The sequence below is a fragment of the Gymnoscopelus braueri genome (assembly GCF_963280865.1).
Source record: "Gymnoscopelus braueri genome assembly, chromosome: 3".
Lineage (NCBI taxonomy): Eukaryota > Metazoa > Chordata > Actinopteri > Myctophiformes > Myctophidae > Gymnoscopelus > Gymnoscopelus braueri.
Window position 1 is genome coordinate 44655323 of NC_137612.1, and position 27134 is coordinate 44682456.

Sequence of the window (27134 nt, forward strand, 5' to 3'; positions counted from 1 at the left end):
TGCAGAAAAAAGCACATGAAAGTACAGTTCAAATACAAGGTCAACTAAATAGGATTAAAAAGTCAAAGAAAGCCATTGGCTTGTTTCAATTAGGGTCCTTTTGTACTCAATTCATAGTGACATTGAATGACAGACAGATATACACTACTATGCAGAACTCATCATATAAACAGTTTAGAAATATAAAAAAAAGAATATGTACAGTAAAAAGTTCGAAGGGGGCGGGTGGGATTAGGTTGTGACTTTTACAGGGACCAATTTCGAATTGCAGCCACCTGAATGTACTCTTTTAGGGCAGTTTTGAAGGAGAGTAGGGTTTTACACTCCTTCACTACAAGGACGAATCTGATCCAATCTTTCAGCTTTAATAAAACCCAAACGCAACATCTGAACTAGCATCACAGACCACTGGGTTGGTTCACAAGATGGCAGTATAGCACCACCTGTGCGTTGATCTCAAACTTGTAACAGCAGGTTTGCATGTATTGTATTTGCGTGTATTTGGCTCAAATAAATGCTGGACTTACACAAAGCTAGAAAATTATGGGTTATAAGAAGCTTGTAATACTATGACACACCATTGCAGTTCAGACATACAACCAACCAGGACTTCTCAGGGGGGTGAGTATATAGGCTATATTTGACATCACACGTCTTAAGGTTATTTCTTTTTTTCACTGGTGATAAAGTTAATGAAGTGAATCAGGTGATTCCTTTGGATAATTATTATGCAATATAAAAAAAACGATTCCATTATTTTAGTCATTTAGACCATACCACACCCAATCATGCATAACAATAAGAACGTTTTTAGATTGCTGTCCCAGAGATAAACATTATGGATCCCACGCTGTCCCAGATTGAAGCAGGATAGATTACATTGTCAGGAGTGTGACGTGAGTGGTAGAATGTGGACGGTGCATCCTCAGGGATGTGAGTGGTAGAATGTGGACGGTGCATCCTCAGGGATGTGAGTGGTTGAAGGTGGACGGTGCAGATCACATCCTCAGGGGTGTGAGTGGAAGAAGATGGACGGTGCATCCTCAGGGGTGTGAGTGGTAGAAGGTGGACGGTGCAGATCACATCCACGGGCGTGTGGCTGGTAGAATGAGGACGGAGCAGCTTCCCTTGATGTCTCTGAAGCTGGAACAGTCAATGTCCACTAGCAGCGTCTTCACTCCTGACTTGTAGGGAAGGATGAAGAACTTGAAGTGCACCTGGCGACCTGGACCCAACTCTGCTAATCTGCACATACACAACACCACATATATTTTCATAAACATACTGTATGGGGATGTGCACGCAGCCACGCACACACGCACGCAGCCACAAACGCACGCACAAACGCATGCACGCACGCACGCACGCACGCACGCACGCGCACACACACACACATTGGAAGCAAGTGTTAAACATTGCATTTTATTGTATTGTGTATTATGATATTGCATAATATAGTGTATTGCATGTATGGCTTTGTGGTGTACAGTGTTGTATTGTTTATCTTATCATATTACTACAGTATGCAAGCCTCCTATTAACCATACAAATACATGTCTTTAAATTGAATTGAATCGAATTGAATCAACATATCAGTGGATAGAATGCCGACAGTTAACCCATATGGTTGGTTTTCAGTTTATAGTTATTGTCAAAAGTGCTGTATGCACGCACACGCACACGCACACGCACGCACACACGCGCGCACACACACACACACACACACACACACACACACACACACACACACACACACACACACACACACACACACACACACACACACACACACACACACACACACACACACACACACACACACACACACACACACACACTGACCTGGCCTTAATGGCATATTTGAGCAGTCCACTGCCAGTGACAGTCAGAGAGCAGTTCCTCAGCACCTCATGGACTGGGTTTTTAAACACAACCTCCACTGGCACCTCTCTGTACTGCTGGCCCTGCTCTGGAACCTACAACACACACACACACACACACACACACACACACACACACACACACACACACACACACACACACACACACACACACACACACACACACACACACACACACACACACACACACACACACACAGGTTCACAAGTGGTTAATGTAAATTTAAAAAATATCCTATCACACAAAGATTTGGCGGCCCCCCTGTAGTAAGTCTGAGGGCCGGATCCCCTGTTGAAGACCCCTGCCTTACTGGATTAAACCTTGTGAACTTTGATTTCTCACCTGATGGTTTGTGTGCGCGTGCGTGCGTGCGTGCGTGCATGCGTGCGTGCGTGCGTGCGTGCGTGCGTGCGTGCGTGTTTGGTGCTTGTAAGTTCCAAGTCACTGCGCGTTACCATATGTCCTGATTGCACACCCTAGACCCACCCCGTAGCCACAAACATGCAGCAACATGCCAAACAACGCTCTTTCCCGCAAAAACAGTAGAATAAAACTGGAAGCACATCAACATGGATCTATGAAAAACAGGCCTTGTGCCCCGCCCACCACTGCTGCAAAGACAAAACAAAGAGATGGTAATGTAGGTACAGTAGTGTCTAGTAGTGCAACATCTCATCGCTGTGGGGTGGAAACCTTGTGCGTCCAAAACCCTTCCTTCTTTATTATTATTTTAAAAACATTTTAAAATATACTGAAAATAGCCGATACAACGCAATATGGCACGTTTTAGAGCTTGTAGATCGGCTATTTTCACTACTTTTGTGCGGCACTCTTGTATGATGTAGGACAGTGGTTCTCAAAGTGGGGTACTTGAGGGGGTTCCAGTGGGTCCCCAGCAAAATGTGTTAATATAGAATCTGTTGAACCACTCTAACCCCATATATACATCAGATACAAGCTCACAACGCAGAAAAGATTTGAGAACTTGAGAAAATGTGAACAATTTTGAATACTTTTGAAACATTTTAACAACACACATCTCTAACGGGGAGTCCCTGGCACGATATATTTTCAAATGGGGGTCTGCGGCCAAATACATATTAATTGGGGGGTCCTTGACATGATTTTGTTTTAGAGCCACTGATGTAGGAATTAGGGACCTCATCCCAGAGCTACTGCAGCAGGGGAGGCCCTAGTAGTAGTAGTAGTAGTAGTAGTAGTAGTAGTAGTAGTAGTAGTAGTAGTAGTAGTAGTAGTAGTAGTAGTAGTAGTAGTAGTAGTAGTAGTAGTAATAGTAGTAGTAGTAGTAGTAGTAGTAGTAGTAGTAGTAGTAGTAGTGGTATTAGTGGCAGAGGTGGACTAAATAGCCTACATTTACTTGATTACTGTACTTTTACTGTACATGTTTGGAGGATTTCGTTTTTGTTTTAGTTTTTTACAAGCTGATGACTTTAACTAAAAAAAAAGAAGTCCTATCTCAATTAGAGTGAAAATAGCAAGCTCACAGATCTGCTATTTTCACAATTTCTGAAAATGTACTTCATAACTTGTACTTTTGAATTCTTGAGTATTTAATTTACTTGAGTATATACTTTGTCCACCACTGATTAGTGGCAGTTTTAGTAGTAGTAACTAATGTAGTACTAACATTAATAGAGATAGGAGGGCTTTCCAGTGAGATGTCCGCCTCTGTCAGGTAGATGGCATCTGGCTGTTCTTTGTCTGTGGCAATGACTGACACCTTCACACTGTCACTGTTCAGCATGTGTCCTCTGTACGCTGAGGCTGGAACCAGGATGGGGACGGACATGTCTGCAGAGAGAGAGAGAGAGGGAGAGAGAGAGAGAGAGAGAGAGAGAGAGAGAGAGAGAGAGAGAGAGAGAGAGAGAGAGAGACACACAGATAATTCACAATAAATAAAATAGATAGTGCAGGCCATATTGCAGCAGTTTGAAAAACTGTCAGTTAACACTCAATTGATAAACAAACATTCTTACGGTTTATTTCCAATCCATTTCCCTGAGTTCAGTGTGAGCGATGGATAGTAATACTAGCAGACAGAGAGAGAGAGAGAGAAGGCCCTTGATTGGGGGGAGGGGGGGGGGGGGCTGAAAACTTGACAAAGTATAATTTGGGCTTAACTCTGATGGAGACAGAAACTGGACATACAAGTTTAAGAACCAGCTCAGATCTGGGAAAGCTGATATGTCCATTTAAATCCCCAGTAATCCGTTTAGCTGAATGGAGCAGCACAGTGTGTCAGAAAAACGAAATTATTTCAGGTGTGCCTAAGAACAGATAATTGCAGGGCTCTCACTCAAGACCACACATGATCTGTCTGTCACAACAACTGTCAAATTACATATGTCCTTGTAATTTCGTTTTTACCCCAGCTGAAACACTGAGCAATAGCAAACAGTAGCTCACTGTTTGTCAACGTTGGGTCCGGGGACCACCAGGGGTCCAAATGGACAGTTACGAGTCTATAACTCTGACAGTGTATAAAAGTGACGGTATCAGCCAGAGCACGGGAGTCTATCCCCTTTTCACCTTTTTGTACCTGTTTCATGTAACACTATATTTATTTGCATCTGACATTGTAATTTGATTCAAATGTTTGTTATTGTTTTTGAGCGGTGTACCCGCTCCTATAAGTGGGTTTGGGACCGTCGTGAAAAGACCGCCGTGAAAATGTGTCTTTCGCTGTACTGTGATTGGCTGACTCTATTCACACCCTTTGCTCAGTACTGTGATTGGCTAGCGAGACGCATGATGAAATTAATAACCTATAAATAGCACCACGCACTTAAAAAAAAATAAAAAAAATTAAGTGAGATTCCATCACTGTGATGACCACTGTTGTTGCTAAATAACACCGCTCACTTCACACTGGGTGTGATTTTTCATTATGTATGTGCTTTATATGCTGTTATCAGGGCGTCCTTGAAAAAGAGAGCTTGCTCTCAATGGGCTTCCCTGAATAAATAAAAGAGGGGGGGAAAAAAGAAAGAAAGATCCCTGTACTTACCGCACGACTTGCCACACCCAAGCTGTGCTACTCACACGCTGAGTTGGCGGTGCCCATCGAACCCATGACCTTGTGGTTGAAAGGCGAGTGCTCTACCGACTGAGCTACCCGAGCACTCAAGTACTCAAGTTAAATTAACAATGAGGCCGAAACGTTGTTTGTTTTGGCACTTTTTTAATACATTATTTTGGGAGCATTAAGACGATGTGCAGATCTTTTTCCTCTCTCCAGTGTTGCCCGTGTGATCCATCACCCGTCTAAATATATGTTTGGATGTGCGTGCACACCTTGGACTGCAGTGCAGATTAGGATCCCAGAGATACAAAATGGTATCAAATGGGGGCCTCATGCATATCAACTGGGAATCCTTGAAATGAAAAATGTTGCTTTCTGTTTCAGCCTGCCTGCAACGTTAGCATTTAGGGCTGCAACAAGAAATTATTGTCTTAGTGATTAATTATCAATTACTTTTTTGATTCCATCGAATAATTGATCACTTGAGAACTTGAAAAAATCTGAAAAGATTTTTTTAAATAATCGAAATAGACTGAATTGAATAGTATGACTAACCACTTAAGCCATATTTTGCAGTATCACAGATAAGTAGCAAGATTTACGAAATTATATCAAATCAATACAATCTTTTGCACCCCTATGAACATTACACAGGCCCATTGGTTTTTATTTGGAGTTGTGACCGCTTGTGTAGCCTGTCCAATTACATTTTACGAACCCAAACTACCCACATTGCATGCAGCAGCAGCCTCAGCCAATCAGATGAGAGGAGAAAGTCAGGGGCCGCAAGGAATGAATGAAGGTGGTTGCAGGAAGTGATTGCAAATCATGGGTGTGGACTGGGCTCCGACCTGTGTTACCTCTCTACTCAGCTGTTTGTTAGTGAACTGACCTTGTCCAGGCTGTAGAGTGACATCGTTCCGCTGGGTGTAGACGTTAGCAGAAGCTACACCGGTGTACCTCATGACCTGGGTACTGATGTTAACAGAGAAACGCCTGGCTGCCTGGTCAGTAATGCTCATCTGCAGCTTCAAACTGATGTCCTGACCGTTGATGGGCTTGGACACCTAGAATGATACAAAACCAATGTTATAAGAAGTATTCAGATTTTCTTTTCTAACCAAGTACCAATAGTACCAATACCACAGTATAGAATACTCTTACAAGTAAAAGGCCTGTATTCAAAATGTTACTTGCGTAAAAGAACAGAAGTATTAGCATCAAAATATACTTATTGAGTGCCAAAGTAAAAGTATGTCCCATTTTTACAATCTTAAAAAAAAAAAAATCCCCCAAATATAGCTGATCTACAAGCTCACACAACGCACATTGTGGGCTTGTACAGCCATCTTACATCCATTGTCCTCAAGAACAAGTAAGTACCTCCTCGATGTTCATTGAAATGACCTGGGGAGCATGGACGTCATTTGTTCCATTCGTTCCATTTGTTCCCTCATCTCCGGGTTCCTCCGTTGGTTTTCTGGGCCGCCCTTCTATGGAGTAATCTCTGGTGAGGGCGTGTTTAAAGACACTTCTCTCCTTGTTGGTACCTGTTAGGAGCAGAAGTGTCATTTCAGAAAAGAAAATAGGGGATGGCAAGGCTGCGTTCACACTGGCAGATACAAAAGAAAGCTACAAAGCTATACACAGCATACAGTATGTGTAGCGTTGTAGTTTTTGTTGCAGCCAAACAAGTTAGATGTATCTTTGTATCTTCATGTTCCATGCTTTAATTAAAAATGAATGGTAGTCTGTATTTTTGTAAGTTACCACTTAAGCCTTATTTTCAAAATAGTGAAAATAGTGGATCTACAAGCTCACAACAACGCGTCTCATTTCAACGCGTTGTGAGTTTGTAGATCCACTATTTTTTGGGGGGGAAAGAGAAAATATTTGAAAGGGGTTATAATAGTTAAAGCTGCACTATGTAACTTTTTTTAATGAATAAAAAGTAGTTTTGTCCAATCTGTATGGAGTATGTTAATACAATATAACTTATATAATTGGGGTGGTTGTATTTTTCTATTAAAAAGTGGTGACAATAGCCAATCTACAAGCTCACAACGCGCCGCGATGAGATGCGTTGTGAGCCTGTAGATGGGCAATTTTCACTATTTTCGAAAGAAGTGGTTAGGGTTTAATTGATTAATTTTGTAAGTTCGGGGTCCCGGGGGTCCTTTCCGAGAAATGTGAAAGTAAAAGTAAAAGTGCGTGCACATATATTCACCCTCTCTGTGTTTGTAGCTGTCTGTGATATTCATCCTCTCGTTGGAGCCCACAGACTTGGTGGAGATGTTTTGACCAACTCTCTTAGTGTCAGAAAATATGTTCTTCTTTGAACCATCGGCCATAACCTAGCAGTACACAAAAACACATAATTGTAATAATAATAACGAATAATAATGACAATGATAATGATGATGATGATAATAATAATAAGGGTAATAATAATAATAATAATAATAATAATAATAATAATAATATTATTATAAACACAGCTACAAAACCCTTAACCACATGAACCCTAGCAGAGTGGTTCTCAACCTTTTCAGGCCGTGACCACCCAAAATAATCATATTTCAACTGGGGACCCCCCACCCTGACAAGCACTTAGTAGTTGAGGCATTACATTTAGGTTGACTCGGTTCCACGGATAAATATTGTTGCCTCTTTCTTATATTATTGGACAATTTGGCCAATGTTTGACCAGTTTTTATAGTTTGTTGGTTACTTTTGATGCAGTATTGCTCTTTCTTTCTTTCTTTCTTTCTTTCTTTCGATTAAAAAGATCTTAAAAGTCCTTAAATTGTAACTTCACTGTCATCCGGGGACCCCCCAAAATAATATGGGGGTCCCGACCCACAGGTTGAGACCCACTTGAGAACCACTGCCCTAGCACATGAATCCCTATTCTGGGGCAAACATTCGGCAAAAACAGAAGATCTACATATTGCTGTTAGTAGGTTCACACCATAGACACCGTATTTGGGTAAAGTATTTGTCTTTGATGTAATGGAGTGAAAGTCATAAGATTCCAAAAAACTAATATATAAGTAAAAAAAAAAAAAGATTTAAATGTAATTTGTTGCTGTCCACCACTGATATGTTTCATCCTGAATGTTCATTTGCCAGTAGTCTGAATCATGTAATTGTGACCACAGGGAAGTATTTGTGAGCAGAGAAGTCAAACTGTGGGAGCACCATGGTCTCTTTCTTGTGTCCTCCGGCCAGCAGCTTCGTCACCACGACGTTGGGCTTGGCCACCTTCAGGACGCGGCTCACCTCGGCGTCTGGACCGGCCACGTTCTCTAGGACGAGCTTGGCCTGCAGAAAGTGCTTGCTGGCTGCGAGGTACAGGTCAGCCGAGCCTGGCGGAGGATCGCACTTCTTCAGATCAGACATCTCCTTGAACTGGACGTAGCGTACGGGCAGGGGAGTGACCACACTGTTGAAGGGGGCGAAGCGATGCTCATAGCGAACCTCCTCGCTGTCCAGCTCAAACTGCGGCTTACGTGCCTTCCCGTCCATGTCCAACGCCACCATGGTCTTGTACATGCCAGTGCACATGTTCTGGTAGGCTTGACACATGGCGATCTCCTTACTGAGCGGGCGCGCCTCCTTCTTCTTCTTGGTTTTCTTGTTGCTGCTGCGTCCTTTCTGCTGCTCCTCCGCGATCTTCTCCTCTGCCGTCTGAGAGGGGTGGGCTCTGCTCAGGGTGGACATCAGCCAGCCGTAGAGGATCTCTGACAGATACCAGTAGATGTAGTGGTACTCGTGCACACCGTAAAGCTCCAGCTCAAAGCCGCTCAGCAGGTACTGGATCATGATCCTCAGGTTGTGATAGAGGATCCAGGTGCCAAGGCAGGCCAGGTGTTGTCTCTGAGGCTCCAGCTTGGTCAGCAAGCCGTGCAGCGCAGTGTCCAACTTCTCCCCCTCGTCCTGCAGCACGGCAAACTCTTCCAGGATGAGTCCTAGTTTGTCTCTCTGCCTAGCTCGGTTGTGGCCGTGGATCTGTATGAGGCTAGAGAACGGCACAGAGCAGTGTGTGACGAATGAGTCTATGTAGCCCCTGGCCTGGTGGTTGTTGAAGAGACAGCACTTGGAGGAGAGGACAGGCGGGCTGACAAATTGTCTGAGAGCATCCTTGATCATATTCTGCATCAGGTGAGTCCCAAACACTTTCTTATTATCTGCCAGGAACGTTGTCTGAAGCAGAGATCGTGAGAGCACACAGGGAGACCGCTCACTGAACTCACAGAAGAAGTCCAGTATGCTGTGCAGGTTGGTGGCATTGACGACGTCACAGACACTCTTGATACGTTCTATGAGCTTGCTGAAGTAGGCCACCATTTCCTCTCTCTTGATGATCTTGACGTAGCGGGGGGAGGTGGGGGGCAGCAGTCTCTGATTGACCAGGGGCTCAAAGCCCATCATGAGGGGTTGATCTCCTTTAGTATCATCCTGTGATTGGGTACCATGTTGGATACTGGAGTGGATCGCTGGCAGGAGATCAGCCGCTTGAGCCATCAGATACTGGGCCTCGCCCACCGAGCTGCTACTGGTCTCTTTCTTTGAAAAGGCGATAAGTGCGGTCAATAACAAGCGTGTGAACTTGATTCTGTTGAAAAGTGCCAAACACTGCTGGTGCTCCAGCTCGAGTTCGGCATCTCGCTGCTGCTGCTGCTCGCCCTGTTGACAGCGTGTGCTCTTAACCCGCCTCTGGAACTCATCCTCCACGTCTTTCAGCATGCCTGTAACCCGCGGGTCAGTAACATTATCAGCCATCTTGAAACCATAGGTCACGGCCTGGAAGTCTTCATCTTCAAACACGGCAGCCTTCATGACTTTCCCTTGAACGATGGCGCAAACTTTGAGGATTCCCAGGGTGAAAGCTTTGAGAGCCGGGTCCTCTATTAAGTCTGGTTTGTGCACATACATACAGGTGAATACGGTCTGGGCCAGAGAGTGGCCCTCCAGCCACGTGATCAAGCAGCAGAAACATGTGTCCATGATGCCGATCAATTGAGGCGGGCCCAGGTCCCTCACCCTAACGGCACCGGCCTTGATAGCCTGTTCAAAGCTCAGAATCACCTTCCGGTTGACCTGGTTACCTATCATTCCGGCATCCATCTTCGGATTCATCATCTCGACGGCCGACATAGCCTCGAACAGGCCAAACAGTTTGTCATGAAGCAACTCGCCAAGGTTCAGTTCCTTACACGCCCCTGTGAAATCGCTGGTGACGTCAACCCACTTGGCGTTATTCTTCATCTTCTCGGGGACAACGCCCAGTCCCCAGCCAGCATCATCATCATCATCATCATCCTCAACCGACGACTTCATCACCATAATAGCTACCAGCCTGCTAATCGTTTAACCATTCAGCTAATAAAGCCCTTCTCGAAGGGCCTGAGAGATTAAAGTGCCCAAATCCTGGTTCCTTTTTAAAGTCAGTGAGAGTCAGCAGTAAATGGTTCAAGTTTGTCTGGATCAGTATACCCTCCTGTTTAGCTGTGGAAATACAGTCATACAGGCTTGCAATGATTGGTGTTTGGTGCTGGTTCAATAGGTGTTGCAGAAATCACTTATATAACAGTATTATCGATGGGTGAAACCAAAGGAGTGCAGAGTTCCAGGGATTCAGGATCAGATTGTTGCTGTGTATGTGATTCCATAGACAGCGATCTGACTCGGAGCTTAATCTAATGGGCCACGAGGGCTGTGTCTCGTTCCTTTTATGCAGTTCTTGCTGTGTTGTAGATGTAGATGGAAGACGTCCATATTTGGATTGGGGGACGTCAAGCTCAAAACGTGTCATGTTGTGAACTTGTAGATTGGCTACTTTTGATATCTGTCATACAAAGAAGTGGTTAAGAAAATGTTCTATGTTGTTTTGTTCCTCCTTTTTTTCCATGTCAAGGACCAAAATAATATGTATTTGGCCACAGACCCCATCTGAAAATATTTTGTGCCAGGGATCCCCATACAAAATCTATGTTGTTTAAAAGTTTTAAACTTTTTCCAGATGTTTTGAAAATAGCAGGTCTATAAGCTCCCCGCTTGTAGATCGGCTATTTTCGGCTCAAGTACAGTAGCTGATGTATACAGGGTCCAAGTGGTTAAAGGGATAGTTCACCCCCAAAATGACTTTGTTTTATGGATTAGTCACCCCACAGAGACTTGAATTCATGGATATAATTTTCATATTCGTGAATTCATGTCTCCATGGGGTGACCAATCGATAGAAAAAAATCATGTTTTTGGGTGAACAATCCCTTTAAACTGATTTCGATGTTGTATTTTTGAATTTAGCTGGGGACCCCCTGGAACCCCCTCAAGGCCCCACTTTGAGAACCACTGATATAACTAATTCCCTGAACACAGTTCCTTTCGTGTCCAGCAGGTACTAACCAGCCAGTCAATGCAGTCAGCGTTGACCTCAGCAAAGACAAACGGAACATCGTATTTCTGGTCGGTGTGTCCGGCACGGATCGCTGCTACTGGAGCCGGACCACAGCGGAACACACCTGCAGGAGAGCAGAACAAAATGTTAGTACATTCCACTGGTTCTTAAACTTCTTTTTTTTTTTCAAGGACCTCCGGTTTGGTATGCCATTAGTCCACAGACCCCCATAACTCTTGAGAGTGCACACATGAAACAAAGTGGACCCTTACGGGTCCTCTTGGTTCCATTTGTGCACTCTCTGAGTTAAATCAACAATGAAGATGCATATTGGGGGTCCCAGAGATAAAAACATGGTATCAAATGTGGGCTCTGTGGCCTGATACAGTGGTTCTCAAAGTGGGGTTCTTGGGGGGGTCCCCAGCTAAATTAGTTAACATACAGTAGCATCAAAATCAGTCTAACCACTTTAACAATATATACATCAGCTATTTATTTATTTTAAAAGCTCTTTTTTTCTAATCGTGAAAGTTTTGGACAAATTCTGAGACATTTTAACAACCCAAATCTTGTATTGAGGTCCCTGGGACAAAATATTTTCACATGGGGCATTAAAAAGTTTGAGAATCACTGGCCCAATGCATGTCAAACTGGGGGTCGTTGAAATGAAAAAGGTTGATAACTACTGCTTGCAGAGACAAGTACCTTTGCTCCTCTCCTGTGGGGTTGGGTCCACAACCTGCCAGCCATCATAGCTTCCATCCTCCTTCAGGTCTGGCCGTCTCATCCAGGCCTCCACCCACACATGGAAATTCCTGCATGACACAAACAACAGGTAGAAAAGTCAAGACTTACCAAAGTTAAAGCCAGGTGCAAGAGGCCGGCATTAAAGTCCACCAATAACAGAAAAGGCTCGCATACTGACAGAACAAGGACGTTTCAGTCCTCAGACCATCATCAACACTTTGTGAAAGTTGTGAAAAATGTTGTGAAACATCCGCTCCTTGTGTCACTTTTTTCACTTTGTAATCAGCCACTTAAACCCCATATGGTTGAGCCCTCAGGGCTCTATACTAGTGATTTTCTGTTTTCTGGGGCTTTCTCTGAAAATAACAGGTTGACAAGCTTGACGATCAGCTATTTTCAAGAAAGCTATCCCCACAATATGGATGCTGAGGTTTAATTGCTTAAATATATATATATATATATATATATATATATATATATATATATATATTTGCATCCAATGTCGTTCTGTGATTGTGCAAACCTTTTAGGTTATTTGTGACCCAAACAACAAGACAGGGTCTAATAACGACACATGGCTTCCATATGACCAGTCTATGACATCAGCCATCTATGACATCAGTACTATGACATCGCTCCTGCACATTGACTTGCTGTATAACCCTAAACAAACCCGATACGCCCATATAAGCAGGACCACGCCACGGCCACGTCACTATGACTCAGACAAAACCATGACAAACAAACCCGATACGCCCATATATACTGTAGGCATGTCACTATGACTCAGACATAACCATAAGCAAACCTGATACACCCATATATGTATAGGCATGTGACTATGACTCAGACATAACCATAAGCAAACCTGATACACGCATATACTGTATGGAGATCCGGTTGTCCATAGCCACAGATCAGACCGCTATGCCCATATATGGTCATCTGCATAGGGACTGACCGACTTAAAACTTGGCGCACACATTGGCAAGGACTCAAGGGAGTGTGGTGCCCGCCGTTGAGTCGATTGGATAAGCGGTTGTCCAGAACCGCCGATCCGACTGATATGCCCATATATGAGCATACCAATATATGGACATAATGATGACATCAGGGGTCTCCATATATGGGCATTAAAGGGACAAGGACTGACAGATAGAAATATCCATATATGGGCATAGGAGGGACACATGCAGACAGACAGATACAGAAATCTCCATGTATGGGCACAAAAGGGACACAGACAGACGGGTACAATGGGTACTCCGACAAAGCCCCGGTCACTATGACTCAGAAAAATCGGTCGGATCGGCGGTGCGACGTAGGTGCTCACTCTAGTGATTAAACAAGACCAGGGGACCTGGTTCTGCCAGACCCAGAATAAGTACTTTATAAGATCAGAGCACTACGTCACGGCTAAGCCGGACTTCACATGACGTGTCAGCCTGTGTCTATGCCCATGTATGGACGAAAGGGGGACAAAAGATGGACAGACATTTATCCCCATATACTGTATGGACAGAGCCTCATGTAGGCCGACCCTCTGGGTCTGGCAACAAATATTTGTTCAAATTACTATGGTGCAACAGGTGGTTTCTAAGGGGAAACAGGTGGTTGCTAGGGTATAATAGGTGGTTGCTATGGGTAAAACAGGTAATTGCTAGTGTAAAATAGGTGTTTGCAAAGGTAAAACTAATATGGGGTAAATCCATCCAATTGGCGCTTAAATGTTTGTTGACATTAGGTTGCCACCGTTACCGGATGTGCATGTGCGTGCGTGCATGTGTCTGTCCTTTTCTTTTACATTTTTGTTGAGGTTGCCATGGTTACCCCATGTTGATGTTCTGATCAGAGTGCTTGGATGCCAGTCTCATGTCATGGAAGTCCATATTTGGGCAATTCCATAAACAAGACTGGTGTCAAAGTGATGACGTGAGCGTCGGGGCAGATCAAAGTTAGAAGCGTGGCACAATTTTATGTTAGTCTGCCTCACACTCTCGAGAGACGTACCTCAAGACGCATTTTAATTGCCTACAAGAGGCACGCACCAAGTACGTAAGTAAATAACAAGAGGAACTATTAGAGCAGAGAACCGGTCTAAGGACAATGGAGTCCCAGCGTCTAACCGAAGTGGTGCTGCTGTCATGTGGCTCTTTCAACCCTGTAACTAACATGCACCTGAGGATGTTTGAGCTTGCCAGAGACTACCTGGAAGACAGCGGCCAGTACAAGGTGGTGAAAGGCATCATCTCTCCAGTGGGTGACGGCTATAAGAAGAAGGGCCTGATCGAAGCCCACCACCGTGTGCAGATGGCCCAACTGGCCAGAGATAGCTCTGACTGGATCACAGTAGATCCCTGGGAGAGCTTACAGCCTGAGTGGACGGAGACGGTTAAAGTAGCACGTCATCACTGCGGGGAACTGGTAGCAGTCGGGCAGAACAAAGAGCTGCAAAGAAGGAGAAAGAGTGCAAAGAAGGAGCATTCTCCTCAGGATCCACCACCTCGTCACACAATGAGACAAAGCCCTCGGCTGATGCTGCTGTGTGGGGCCGACGTACTGGACTCCTTTGGGATTCCAAATCTATGGAAGGAGGAGGACGTGGCTGAAATCGTAGGCCTCTACGGCGTGGTCTGCATCAGCCGCTATGGGACAGACGCCGAGAAGGTCATCCACCAATCGGACGCTCTATGGAGGCATCGTAAGAACATCCACGTGGTCCGCGAATGGGTGGCAAACGAGATTTCAGCCACTCACGTGCGGCGGGCGCTGCGGCGGGGACAGAGCGTCAGGTACCTGCTGCCGGACCCTGTGGTTCGCTACATCCAGGAGAACAACCTGTACAGCGCCGAGAGCGAACAGAAAAATGCTGATGTTCTCCTGGAACCTCTGCAGAGAAACACGGATGTCTCCTCAAGATGAAAAAGTACATTGAGTTGATGGCTGCCGCACAAAGATGAGTGTGGCAGAGTGGCTCACATCTGCCTGAAGATCAAAAAGGAAAGCCTAATATATCTCCCCTGGCCAAGGTGGGAGTGGGGACTCCCTCTTAAGCTAGTGGTTGAGATGTTTAGCTCATTCCCAGGTGGGATGGTTTCTTGGATTTAAAGTGATAGTTCATAGTCCATGGTACTGGGTCACCTGCCAGGGAGGAGCCCCCACCGAGAGGACATAACACCTCTGTCCCACTCCTTCCATTCAACGTTCCTTGCTGACGGGCACCGCCCCAGCCTGTAGGAATACGTACAGCAACAAAGGTCGCTCTACCCGCCTGACTTCCATCCCGCGAACATGGCCAGTTGTGTGTTCGTATAGATAGACTCTTGGCCAAGCCAAGTGTCGGATACTGCAGTGGATTCAAACGTCTAGACTTTACGGTGGTGGACGGATACTTTATACCTGGGCCATCTGACCACAGGGAAATTGTTATACAATTGGCATGGGTGATACCCATTTTTTCTAATTACTGACAACTTTTTCTTTTCATTAATGATTACTCCTCAGGTAATAGTGCTCGGACATGACAGTGGAGAGAAAAAGAGACGGGATGTATGAGAGGACAGTACAGTACAATAAGTCTCCTTCCTTTCTTCTGTCTCAAGTCGCGACACGCTGTTAAGTCTCTGACACACTGAAAGCGTCATTGACCAGAGTGTCCCTGACCCGTGTCAAATATTCCCATTGGAAGAGTAAACGACCACACAAAATAAATATAATCGGCTGAGCTGTGTTGCTTCGCCTTTTGCGTTGAGGCTCCATGCCCTCCCTGTAGCACTGGCAGCTGTCAGAAAATAAACAGTAGCACTCTCTTATCTGTGTAACTATATTAAGTACATCCAAGCACATGCAGAACATGCACGCTGCGTGCATGTACGCATCAAGAGGATGTGTCAAAACCTGTTGACGACACGTCTTTCAGAGCTCTGTTCTATTTCGGAGCATCAACGTATAGCATAGAAAGGAGTGAATGGAACAACAGAGCACAGTGTAGACTCAGCGTGTTTGCGTGCACGCACAGGCGCTTAGAGTCCACACTCCTCTCTCTCTCTGGTCTATGCCATACGTCGACGCTCCAAAATAGAACCGAGCTCTGAAAGACGTGTCGTCAACGGGTTTTGACACATTCTCTTGATGCCTTCAGTGTAGCTGCATCCGTTGTAAACAATGGGTGCATTTTATGATGCTCGTATACAATTCAGGCATTTAGCAGACGCCCTTATTGAGTGATTTACAATAAGCAAAGTAAAGACATACATCAAATGCAGAGCGACAGTGTAGTGCCTCAGTAAACTAGGATCACAGGTAAGCCAGGAACCTAGCATCAGACTAAACAATATACTGTCAAAATAATATGTAGGCTACGTTGAAACTATAGGATACCAGGTAAACAATGAACCTAGCATCTGTCTAAATAACATGCTATCTGAATTACATTTTAACCATTTAACCAAAAAACAAGCCTATAACCAAACAAACTAGAAAAAGTGCTCCTCGTAGCACAGGTCTCCGCCAGGTCAGGTAGGTTATTGTGGCCTCCTGGTGGCGGTATAATAGGCCAATGTGAAAAGGGTGCCATTTCTTCTTAGGCCGTGCACGGACACAATCGGACACTGCATTCATGATTTGAGGCATTTTGATCAAAAAATTTGTTTTGCTAAATTAGACCTGCTGGTGGCGCTATAACAGGCCAATGATAAAAGGGTGGCATTTGTTCCTCAACATAGTGTGAATCTGTGTGCAAAGTTAGACCGCAATCGGATGCTGCGTTCATGATTTGCGGCATTTTGTTCAAAACAAGCCACTACTGCAAACTGTCAATGTCAATCTTAGCCAATGAGGATGGAATATGGAAAATAAAACACATCCGTCTTGATCACATGACTATAGAGATCATGTGTACCGATTTGCGTGAAATTTTGATAAAATTGGAAGGAGTAATATAAAAACATGTGTTTTACATAAGTCGGCCTCCTGGTGGCGCTATAAAAGGCAGATGTAAAAAATGCAGGGCAAAGGTTTTTCCTTGACCTCTAGGGAGTGCGCTTACAAAGTTTTACACAGATCGGTGCAGTTATAGGTAAAAACACGAATCGGCCTGTTATAGCGCCACCATGAGGCTGATTTGAACATTTTCAAGTGGCATTTCTTCCTCGGCATAGTGGAAATCTAAATTTCAAGGAAATTGCAGGCTGTGTTCATGATTTGAGGCATTTTGTTCAAAACGGAGCACTCCTGCAAACTTTGGAAGCCATTTTTAGCCAATCAGGATGTAATATGAAAAATCTGAAAGACTTGTTTCGTTTAATGACTACAGAGATACTGTGTAAATCTGTAGGAGTACTGTCAAAAAATATGTTTTGCACAAACCGGCCTCCTGGTGGCGCTATAAAAGGCCCATGTGAAAAATGTGGGGTTCTGCTCTGGCATCCAGGGAGTGTGTGTGCACAGTTTCACTACGAGCAAGCCAACGGTGCCGGAGATTAGCTGTACACAGACAGAATGACGGACACACGGACACACGGACGGACGGACAGGGGGCAAAACATACTCTCTCGCCATGCCTTTCGGCCTGGCGGAGGCAAAAATGAGAACAAATGACCAGGGTAAGTCTGCATGGTCGACAGAACTAGGTCAAGTGTGTCTGCTGCCTTCAGTGTGTCAGGGCCTTTAGTTGTAGATCAGTTCTTGTCGGCAAGCGCCACCGTCGTGCGAGGAGAGTATGAACTAACTGAGTTTCACTCACCAAACACTGTCCTTGGAATCTCTGGGCCGGACTCCGTAGTCTGAGTGGAACACGTCGATGGTCAGGCTGCCGTCCGTGTCGTGAGCTGACTGGAAGTTGCTGACAACACGACATGGAATTCCCAAGCACCTCATCACTGGAAAACAAACACACCCACAATTGAATCTTATATTAAATTGCCTTATGGGTGGACGATGGACAGTGGATGTCACAAAAACTATTCAATTCACGATTATTTGATTAATCGAAGAAGTAATCGTCTAAGAAAATAATCGATAGCCGCAGCCCTAAAGCATGACTTATGTAGTACTGAACAAGCACTGAGCCATGTCATGTCGTGATAATAATTGATCTACAAGCTCACAATGCATGCATCGTGACACGTTTTTGCTTTTCCTTAGAAGCCATTTCGCAATGGAGGTCTGCAGCCAGACCCTTTGACTATTTGAAGGTCTGTGTTCATTCTAGAGCTCCATCCATGGTTATTACCTTACTTGCAAAGGTCACACCTTACAGGCCAGGGGGGGTCTGACTTTTGTAAGGCTGGGATCCGGAACCGGAACAAGCAGATCCAACATTGAGGAACCGTCACATTTGGAACAATTTACGGAACCGGTCCATTTATGGCAGGAACCCCTATTTGCAACTATACCTTTCAAGACGGGAGCCCCTCTTGGGGTTGTTGTTGTTATGTACAGTATATAGCAACATTTTTTTTTTGCAATTTTGGAATAAATATTTGACGTTTTTCAGAAAACTTAGGTCAGGATTTAGAAGCCGTTTTAGAATCGGCCTCAGGTCTAAATGGGTTAACACGCAGTCAGAGCTTGTACATGTGGACTTCACGTCTGCTATACAATTACCAGTGGTTCTCAAACTTTTCAATTTCAAGGACCACCATAACTCTGAGAGTTACAAACCTGTAAGGGTCCATTTGGAACCCTCTCAAGTAAGCCAGAGGGTCCCTGGACCTCACGTTTGAGAACTACTACAATAATAAGTATGTATTGTATGTATGATTGAATTTGTGTTTATCAAAAATGATAAATGATATAGATTAAAAAAGGAATTGTTAACGGAAACCGTTAAGGAATTGGACCGTTAAGAGGGAATCGTTAAAGGAGTAGTTCACCCAAAAATAACTTATTTTCTATCAATACACACACACCCCATGAAGCCTTGAATTCATGGAGATATTTTTGTTTGTGTCGCATTCCTAGGCCAAAAATGTGATGACCGGCATAAAGATGCTAATGTCTCCAGTAGGAGACTCCGCAAGTCTCCTACTGGAGACTCTGACTGCCAGTCATCAAATGATTGCCTATGAATTGAATACCAAGGCCCTCATTGGAAACAAGTCCGCAAGGACTTTTATGAACGGACCTGTTAGACAAAGTATTTTAAATGTAACTGTGCTGTTTTAATTTTTTTGCCTAATAAAATATTCAATCGATCAATCAATCAAAATTGGCTTACGAATGCGACAAAAACAAAAAAATCTCCATGAATTCAAGGCTTCATGGGGTGTGTAATTGATAGAAAATAAGTAATTTTTTGGGTGAACTACTCCTTTAAGGAACTGGAATCGTTAAAATCCTAAACAAGGATCCCAACCCTACCCGAAAATGTAATAGGTTATACAGCTCTGCAGCACACAAAAGGAGGGCTTTACAGACAGAGAGTGACACACAACGCCAGCGTTCTCGCTTGGATCAGCAGGATCGCACTGCGCTTCTCATGCATACACAGACAAGTGGCAGGTGATCTACATCTGCTTCAGCTGTGTCAAATCATTGTCCTGCATCCTGCGTCTCGTGGAAAAAAAGCTGACCTCAACTAGTTTTAGTCATAGTCTTTTGAATAAAATCCCATTTAGTCATATTTTAGTCATCTGAAATATTTCAGTTTTAGTCTAGTTTAAGTTGACCAAATATTTTATTATTTTATATTTTATTCAACTAAATCTACAGTTGATTTAGTCGACTAAAATGTATTTTGGCAGGCCTTGGTGGCATCATAATGCGTGATTTATACTGTGTGCCGAAAATAGCCGATCTACAAGCTCTCACGCGAGTTACAGACCCGTATATACGTCCATTTGGATCCTTGTGGTCCCCGGACCAGATGTTGAGAAACAATGTATTTGACCAACGGAGTGAACATTTGAATGACAACCAGAACAGTAGCACTGGAGCTCACATTAAGTTGGGTTCCTTACCTGTACACATGACCCCGGCGAACACCCAGCACTGCCCGTACTTCACCGCGTGACAGTTATATTTGTGCCATATTCGCAGGATTTCGACACTTCCGCTCCAATGAGTGGGCGAGACGCCGCCGGAATAATCACCCCAAGAGCCGGCCAGCACTCCTCTGTCATCTACAGAGTTGATCTGCACAAGTAATACACAATGGTAGAAGACGTACTCAGACGTTTTACTTAAGTAAAAGTAACTAACACAAGTAGAAATACTCTGTTACGAGTAAAAGTACTGCATTAAAATTTTGACTTGAGTACAAAGATATTGGCTTCAAAATATACTTGCATTATCAAAAATGAAAGTACTCATTTTGTAGAATGACCTATTTCGGAATCATATTATTGGATTGTAATTAGTAATGCATTAATGTGTTCATCATTTTAATGTTGCAGCTGGTTAAGGTGGGGCTGATTGTAATTTACTTAGTGGAGTAAAATTAATCAGTCGATTAATTGACCATTACAACTAACGTGCTCTGAAAATGTACGCGGCCCACCCATCTGACCATAACACGGCCATTCGGCTGCCATGTGGTCAGATGGGTGGGCCGCGAACATTTTCAAGATTTTCAAGTGGGCCCTGGACCAGAAAATGTTGAGAGCCACTGGTCTACAGGCTAGTAGTGGCTACTTTACAAATAAGCCTTGCCTTTGCCTTACCATAGCACTGACCACTCTGCTGACATAGGCGGGGTCATCAGCTGAGTCTCTCTCGAACTTGGGGTTGACGTCCAACAACTTCAGACAAATGTCCACCATGTCTTCTTCAAACTGGACGGCAAGAGACACATCAAAATATTGAGTTTAATAAAGATTTTTGAGCGGTGTAATTGAGCGGTGTAACCGCTCCTATAAGTGGGGTTGGAAAGTTTCTCTTTCCGTCGTGAAAATTTGTCTTTCGCTGTACTGTGATTGGCTGATAAGTATTCAGACCCTTTGCTCAGTACTGTGATTGGCTAGCGAGACGCATGATGAAATTCATAACCTATAAATAGCACCACGCACTTAAAAAAAAATACTTTTTTTTTAAGTGAGCTTCCATCACTGTGATGACCACTGTTCTAAATAACACCGCTCACTTCACACTGGGTGTGATTTTTGAGCGGTGTAGCCGCTCCTATAAGTGGGGTTGGGGTCGCTGTACTGTGATTGGCTGATAAGTATTCATACCCTTTACTCAGTACTGTGATTGGCTAGCGAGACGCATGATGAAATTCATAACCTGTACTGTGGTTGGCTGATAAGTATTCAGACCCTTTGCTCAGTACTGTGATTGGCTAGCGAGACGCATGATGAAATTCATAACCTATAGCACCACGCACTTCAAAAAAATTACTATTATTTTTTTGAAGTGAGCTTCCATCACTGATATACACCGCTCATTTCACACTGGGTGTGATTTTTTTGCCAGACCCAGGGGGTCAGGCCTACATGAGGCTTTGTCGGTCTCTCTTTCGTCCATATATGGACGAAAACGGTTCAACGTTTTCGTCCATATATGGTGCTTACATGTGACATGTCCCTCTTTTTGATTGGCCAAGCTTAGCGTGACGTAGTGCTCTGTCGGCCATTAGGGGTCTGGCAGTACCAGGTCCCCTGGTTCCCTTGTTTAGTCACATGAGATTCTGAAATAAATAAATCTAGATTATGACCAGGGGAAATTAAACGCCTAATGTTGGGCGATAGTTTGTTTATCACATGCCCATTGAATTAATTATCAATTAAAGACAACAAGGATATATGACATTTTATCAACACTTTAATATATGTCTGTCTGTCTGTCTGTCTGTCTGTCTGTCTGTCTGTCTGTCTGTCTGTCTGTCTGTCTGTCTGTCTGTCTGTCTGTCTGTCTGTCTGTCTGTCTGTCTGTCTGTCTGTCCCTCTATCCATTGTAATGCATACCTGTCACTGGTGTAATCTAATGTAATGTTTACCTGTCCATAATCCCAGGCCATAGCAGAAATGTATCTGTCTGTTCCTCTGTAGATGATTCCTTGTTCGCTCAGCACATATTCCTGTCTCTCAGCCGCCTCAGGAAGATACACTGAATCATCTACACACAACACAATAAACTTCAAGTCAATCTAAACACAAAACACACAAAACAAGAAAAGTATTACTTTGCATTGTATGCTGATCTTAGTCTTTTTACTGTTTTTAATGTATTTATTTAAGCGTAGTATTGATATTTATTAACTGTTTTTATTTCTGTGTTTTTGGAGCACCTCCCCAACAAAAGTTTTTAACAGTGTGTACTTGTACATCCTTGTTACAATAAATCTCTTGAATCTTGAAAATCTTGAAAGATCCCCACTAGACCAGGTTGACTACTCAGGACTCGCAAAATTTTGATCATCGTCAATTTGAACGCAATCTGCAAAATGTGACTGATCACATGACAGAAATAATATGTACCGATTTGTGTGACATTTGGACAAAAATCGTAAGAGTGGTAGCAAAAGGTGTAATTTGAATAATACGTGAAATGTCGGAAAAGCACAAATGGCCAGGGCCTTGATCAAAGGAATCCAGGGAAAAAAATATTTAGATTGTACGACCTACAGTTCAAGAGTTACTGTATAGGCCAAAAACAAAGTTTCATGGCAATGGAACGCTGCATTCCTGAAAAAGTTACATATAACACAACGCACAACAAACACCCAGTCATCTACACACAAAACCATATCACCCAGTGAAGGGGGCTTTATACACATTATGAATAGCATGGCTTTTTCACATCCATCCAGCCATCCATCTTCGACCACTTTTCAGGAATGTATATGTATTGAAATGTGTTCATTAGGAAGGAAGGATTAGGAATGAGGAAGGAGTTTAGAGAAACAACAATGTATAAGTTATATAAAACCTTCTTGATTATTTTTAGTAGTTGTGCCAATTGATTCCTGACAACAGCAGTTGTCACTGCACTACAGTGGATTTGAACACACAACCTCAGCAGGGGTGGGCAGGCACTTTACCACCGCACCACCCGAGCGCCCCTTCATGATCTTTAATTAGATGATTATGGATTTGTTAAAGTTCAAAGGTGTCTCCCTCCCTCCATTCGTACCTTTACACCAGGGGTTAAAGAGCACCACCAGCTTTCCCAGGATGACTTCCGGTTTGGCTAAAAACAGTAATCCCTCGCTGGTTGCAGACAGGTCGTAACCCCCTATGGGAGCGTCAGCAGGGGGGGTCACATCCAAGATCACATGGCCTTGCTGAAGGGCGGAACCCTTGTTAAGCACTGCCTTCCATATCGCCTTACTGGCGGAGAATCCCTCAAGGCCGCGGATACCGAACTTAGCCCGCGTACCGAGCTCCTCTGAGGCCCTGGGACCTACAATTCACAATGCAAGTTGACAATTTACAATAGGCTCTAAGCATAGCAGCACATTGGAAAGAAATCGGGCCTCTTCCTTACTTCCTTCGTAGGCGTTACCAATGATTCTAATGAAGGCTCTGTTCCATTCTGGTCAAAAAGAGTCAGGGTGCTGATATTGTACATGTTGGCTCAATGGAAACACTCTAGCTCTGCTACACCAGTGGGTTAGCCTGGGACCAGACAAATCTGCCAGTGCAAAAAAAATAATTGCCCTCTGCGATTTGGGTCTGGCACCGCTCCATTGTGAATCCATTTCCTGCTCCAGAAGTCTGGGGTGACCAATCAGGGCCCGGTGTTCAAATATGGGAGACTGCGATTGGTAGTTGGTTGTAGGTCTAACGAATTGCGTCCAGAGCCATTGTTTTGATCCCGCCCCCTTGGAAAAAAAACGTCCTCATAAGAGGCACCAGACTCATATCCACGCAGTGATATAGTCTGGCTACACAAGGCTACCAGTGGGTCTCCAATTGGGGTCGAGGGATCTACATGGTTCCTTGAGCGGGTACCAAATGGCCTTTACAGATGTGTAACGGGTCCATTTGGTTCCATTTGTACAGTCATGGGGGTCCTTGAAATTAAAATGTTTGAGAACCACTGTGCTACAATAAATGGAACAGAGCCTTCATTGGTATCATTGGTTACACCTGTGAAGGAAGTATGGAAGAGGTCCAATTTTTTTCTAATACGGCTGCTGTGCATAGAGCTTATTGAGGCTTTTAGCAGACACTCTTGTCCAGAGCGACTTACAATAGGCAAGGTAAACAGCACATAGCATACATCAAATGCAGAGAGATAGTGTAGTGCCTCAGTAAACTATAGGATCACAGGAAAACTTCATGATCTCATTGGTGGAATGTGGTTAGTACCTGATGGTTATTCATACGGATCTGCTGATGTAGTCACACATTATGTCTCTGTTTGACAGGAAGACATTAAGATAGGACTTTTGACATGACAATACTATTTTTTTTTTAAGGTTACATGTTTTGGCATATATTGTTAATTATGTCTCCACTATGACCACAGATATATGCTCTTTAATACCATATTATACTGTGAAGAACCACATCGAACAAAGTCCAGTCTAAACGTTTGATTTAATTTTCACAAGGTATTTAATCAGTTGATCTATACTAGGCCCCCTCCTTTTTCCCCTCTACACCAAACCTCTTCGCCAAAAAGAGAAGATCTACAAGTTCACAAGGCGTGGCAGGTCATATGGTACCTGTGTCAACAGTAAAGCAGAGCTGGTCGGTGTCAGGGTTATAAGGTCGCAGCAGGTCAACGGTCAAGACGAATGACTGGCCCCTCCTCACGATCAGCTGGTCAACTGTGATGTCACTGGTGTTGTGGGAGGAGTTATTGGTCTCACAGTGGAAGTCCACCTTCTTGAACATTGTATGACCTACGGTTCAAGAGTTATAATAGTGTTAATGAGCGTCTTCCTTGGCCTACTGGCAGTTTGACATATAAAACGTTTGACACTGATGAAGGTTTTTCCGAGATTAGCTCCGGACTCACAGGACCAGGAAAATGGTCCTCACAATGTTAATTTATCTGTACTTATTGGGACATTAAAGGTAACACACGCACGCAGGCACGCAGGCACGCACGCACGCACGCACGCACGCACGCACGCACGCACGCACGACTGCACGACTGCACAACTGCACGACCGCACACACACACACACACACACACACACACACACACACACACACACACACACACACACACACACACACACACACACACACACACACACACACATACTGTTCACACACGCGCACACACACGCTCACACTCACACACACACACGCACACGCACACGCACACACACACACACACACACACACACACACACACACACACACACACACACACACACACACACACACACACATATGAATGCAGTGTGCCTTGAGGTTTTGACTTGCCCTCTGGTGTGCCTTGGGCACAAGAAGTTTAAAAAACACTGGGCTAGACTTATGCAGTCATTGCAGTCAAACATTTACAGAGTGATAAGCACGAGAAAACATGTTACAGAGTCAATTCTGCAAGGATTTTGACTTGCCCTTTGGACAAACAAGACGTTATACCCTATCTATCAATCTATCAATCTATCTATCTATCTATCTATCTATCTATCTATCTATCTATCTATCTATCTATCTATCTATCTATCTATCTATCTATCTATCTATTCACCGACTGTGTCCGTCTCTCCCATTGTCTCTCTCACTGTTTCATCCTCCACCATCTAAAGCACCACAAATGCTGTAAAAATCAATCAAGTTAAAGCTGCAATCCGTAATATCCTCTCCTGACAAAGAGAATGAATTGCAACTGCAACGCCTGGGATTCAAACCCAGGTCTCTCCTGCATGAGAGACCAAACATCTACCACTCATCCTGGCAGGAGGAGACCTCTGGGCTCATGTGCTTCAGACAGGGCTACTTGTCAACCAGTAGAGTGTCCTACCCTACACCAGGGTCTACAGGGTCTCAATGGAAGAGTATGGAGACCACCTCCAACCACTGCACATCTTATCGTTGTTGTCGGCCAGAAACCTCTCATCTCCAAATTGAAACTTTTAAAACGTTTTTTTTCTGTAAATCGATGCCCTACTTTGCCATACTAACTGTCACACAAAAGTAGCAAAAATAGCCGATCTACAAGCTCAAAATGCGGCGTGATGTGGCGCGTTTTGAGAATCCAGATCTGCAAAAAAAAGAAATCTGAATCCTGAAAATTAACTGTTTTGGACATGAGGTTTCCACCCGACAACAACGTTATACTGTATTAACATACTAATAATAATAATAATAATATTAATAATACATTTTATTTATAACGCACATTACACTACAGGGTTTAAAAACAAATGGCACAAAAATAACAGCATACAGATAAAATAACGGTTTATTAATTCAAATGAGTTCTGGATTGCAGCTTTAATCAAATCAAATAACCAATTAATAATAATAAAATACAGTTTTGTTTACTTACTCAGATTAACGTTTGCCATGTTTGTGTTGTCTTACAGAGGTAGTCACAGGGAGCAGCAGTGTGTGTCTATGTCTGTGCCTGTGTCTGTGTCTGGCAGTGTTGCTGTCATGCAGCAGTATAAATACCTGCCCAACCCGTCTCATTAAAATGTGATTCATGATAGAAATCTATGCTAGAGTGTTAAACCGGTCATGCTTTCTCTTTTCTCAGAGGAAATGAATCTGTCACTCAAAGCAGGCACACAGGTTCTGTGGTGAAGACATGACTTAAAGGGATATTTCACTTTAAAAAACATTTTGGTCCTGGTTTGACTGCCACAGTTTCAAGTTTTTGTGTCCCGAGTTTAGACAAATATCTGTAAAACACAGAAAAACGGTTTTCAACAGTCACTATTGTGGGAGATTTAAGTATGGCGGAAGAAGCAACTATCATTCTGTACTTTTATTCCACTCACAAAACATCAACTCAAAAAAAAAATAATAATAATAAAAAATAATAAAAATAAATAAATAATAATAATAATAATAATAATAATAATAATAATAATAATAATAATCAGCTTGTAGATCGGCTATTTTCAAAAAATAGCCGACAATTTGGCCAATGTTTGACCAGTTTTACAGTATAGTTTGTTGATGACTT

General features: G+C 43.6%; 4 protein-coding genes across 4 annotated transcripts in view; 2 read left to right on the forward strand and 2 right to left on the reverse strand.

Moving 5' to 3' along the window:
• Positions 1-26606, reverse strand: LOC308082270 (protein-glutamine gamma-glutamyltransferase 6-like). The gene is made up of 15 exons (XM_080423971.1): positions 26493-26606; positions 24709-24888; positions 23169-23438; positions 22033-22151; positions 20759-20869; positions 20057-20231; positions 17839-17974; positions 12054-12163; positions 11357-11472; positions 7173-7299; positions 6329-6495; positions 5838-6012; positions 3551-3714; positions 1843-1976; positions 1-1245 (listed from the first exon to the last, which is right to left on the reverse strand). The coding sequence occupies exons 1-15, from the start codon at positions 26509-26511 to the stop codon at positions 1080-1082; spliced, it is 2169 nt and encodes a 722-aa protein (XP_080280097.1). The 5' UTR covers positions 26512-26606; the 3' UTR covers positions 1-1079.
• The window catches only part of LOC308079209 (epoxide hydrolase 1-like), a 526014-nt gene that overhangs the window by 396644 nt on the left and 102236 nt on the right, over positions 1-27134 (forward strand). The window lies entirely within an intron of this gene.
• Positions 8087-10294, reverse strand: LOC308082927 (N-alpha-acetyltransferase 35, NatC auxiliary subunit-like; the record flags this gene model as incomplete). Its single annotated transcript, XM_080425008.1, has 1 exon — positions 8087-10294. One exon carries the CDS (start codon positions 10292-10294, stop codon positions 8087-8089), a length of 2208 nt encoding a protein of 735 aa, XP_080281134.1.
• On the forward strand, positions 14202-15017 carry LOC308082928 (nicotinamide/nicotinic acid mononucleotide adenylyltransferase 1-like; the record flags this gene model as incomplete). The annotated part of the gene is made up of 1 exon (XM_080425009.1): positions 14202-15017. The coding sequence occupies one exon, from the start codon at positions 14202-14204 to the stop codon at positions 15015-15017; it is 816 nt and encodes a 271-aa protein (XP_080281135.1).

Coding starts and splice junctions, on each gene's coding strand:
- LOC308082270 (XM_080423971.1), bottom strand. Junction 22,152..23,168: donor CTTTAACCCCTGGTGTAAAG/GTACGAATGGAG, acceptor TGTTGTGTGTAG/ATGATTCAGTGTATCTTCCT. Junction 17,975..20,056: donor CGCCGGGGTCATGTGTACAG/GTAAGGAACCCA, acceptor TTTGTTTTCCAG/TGATGAGGTGCTTGGGAATT.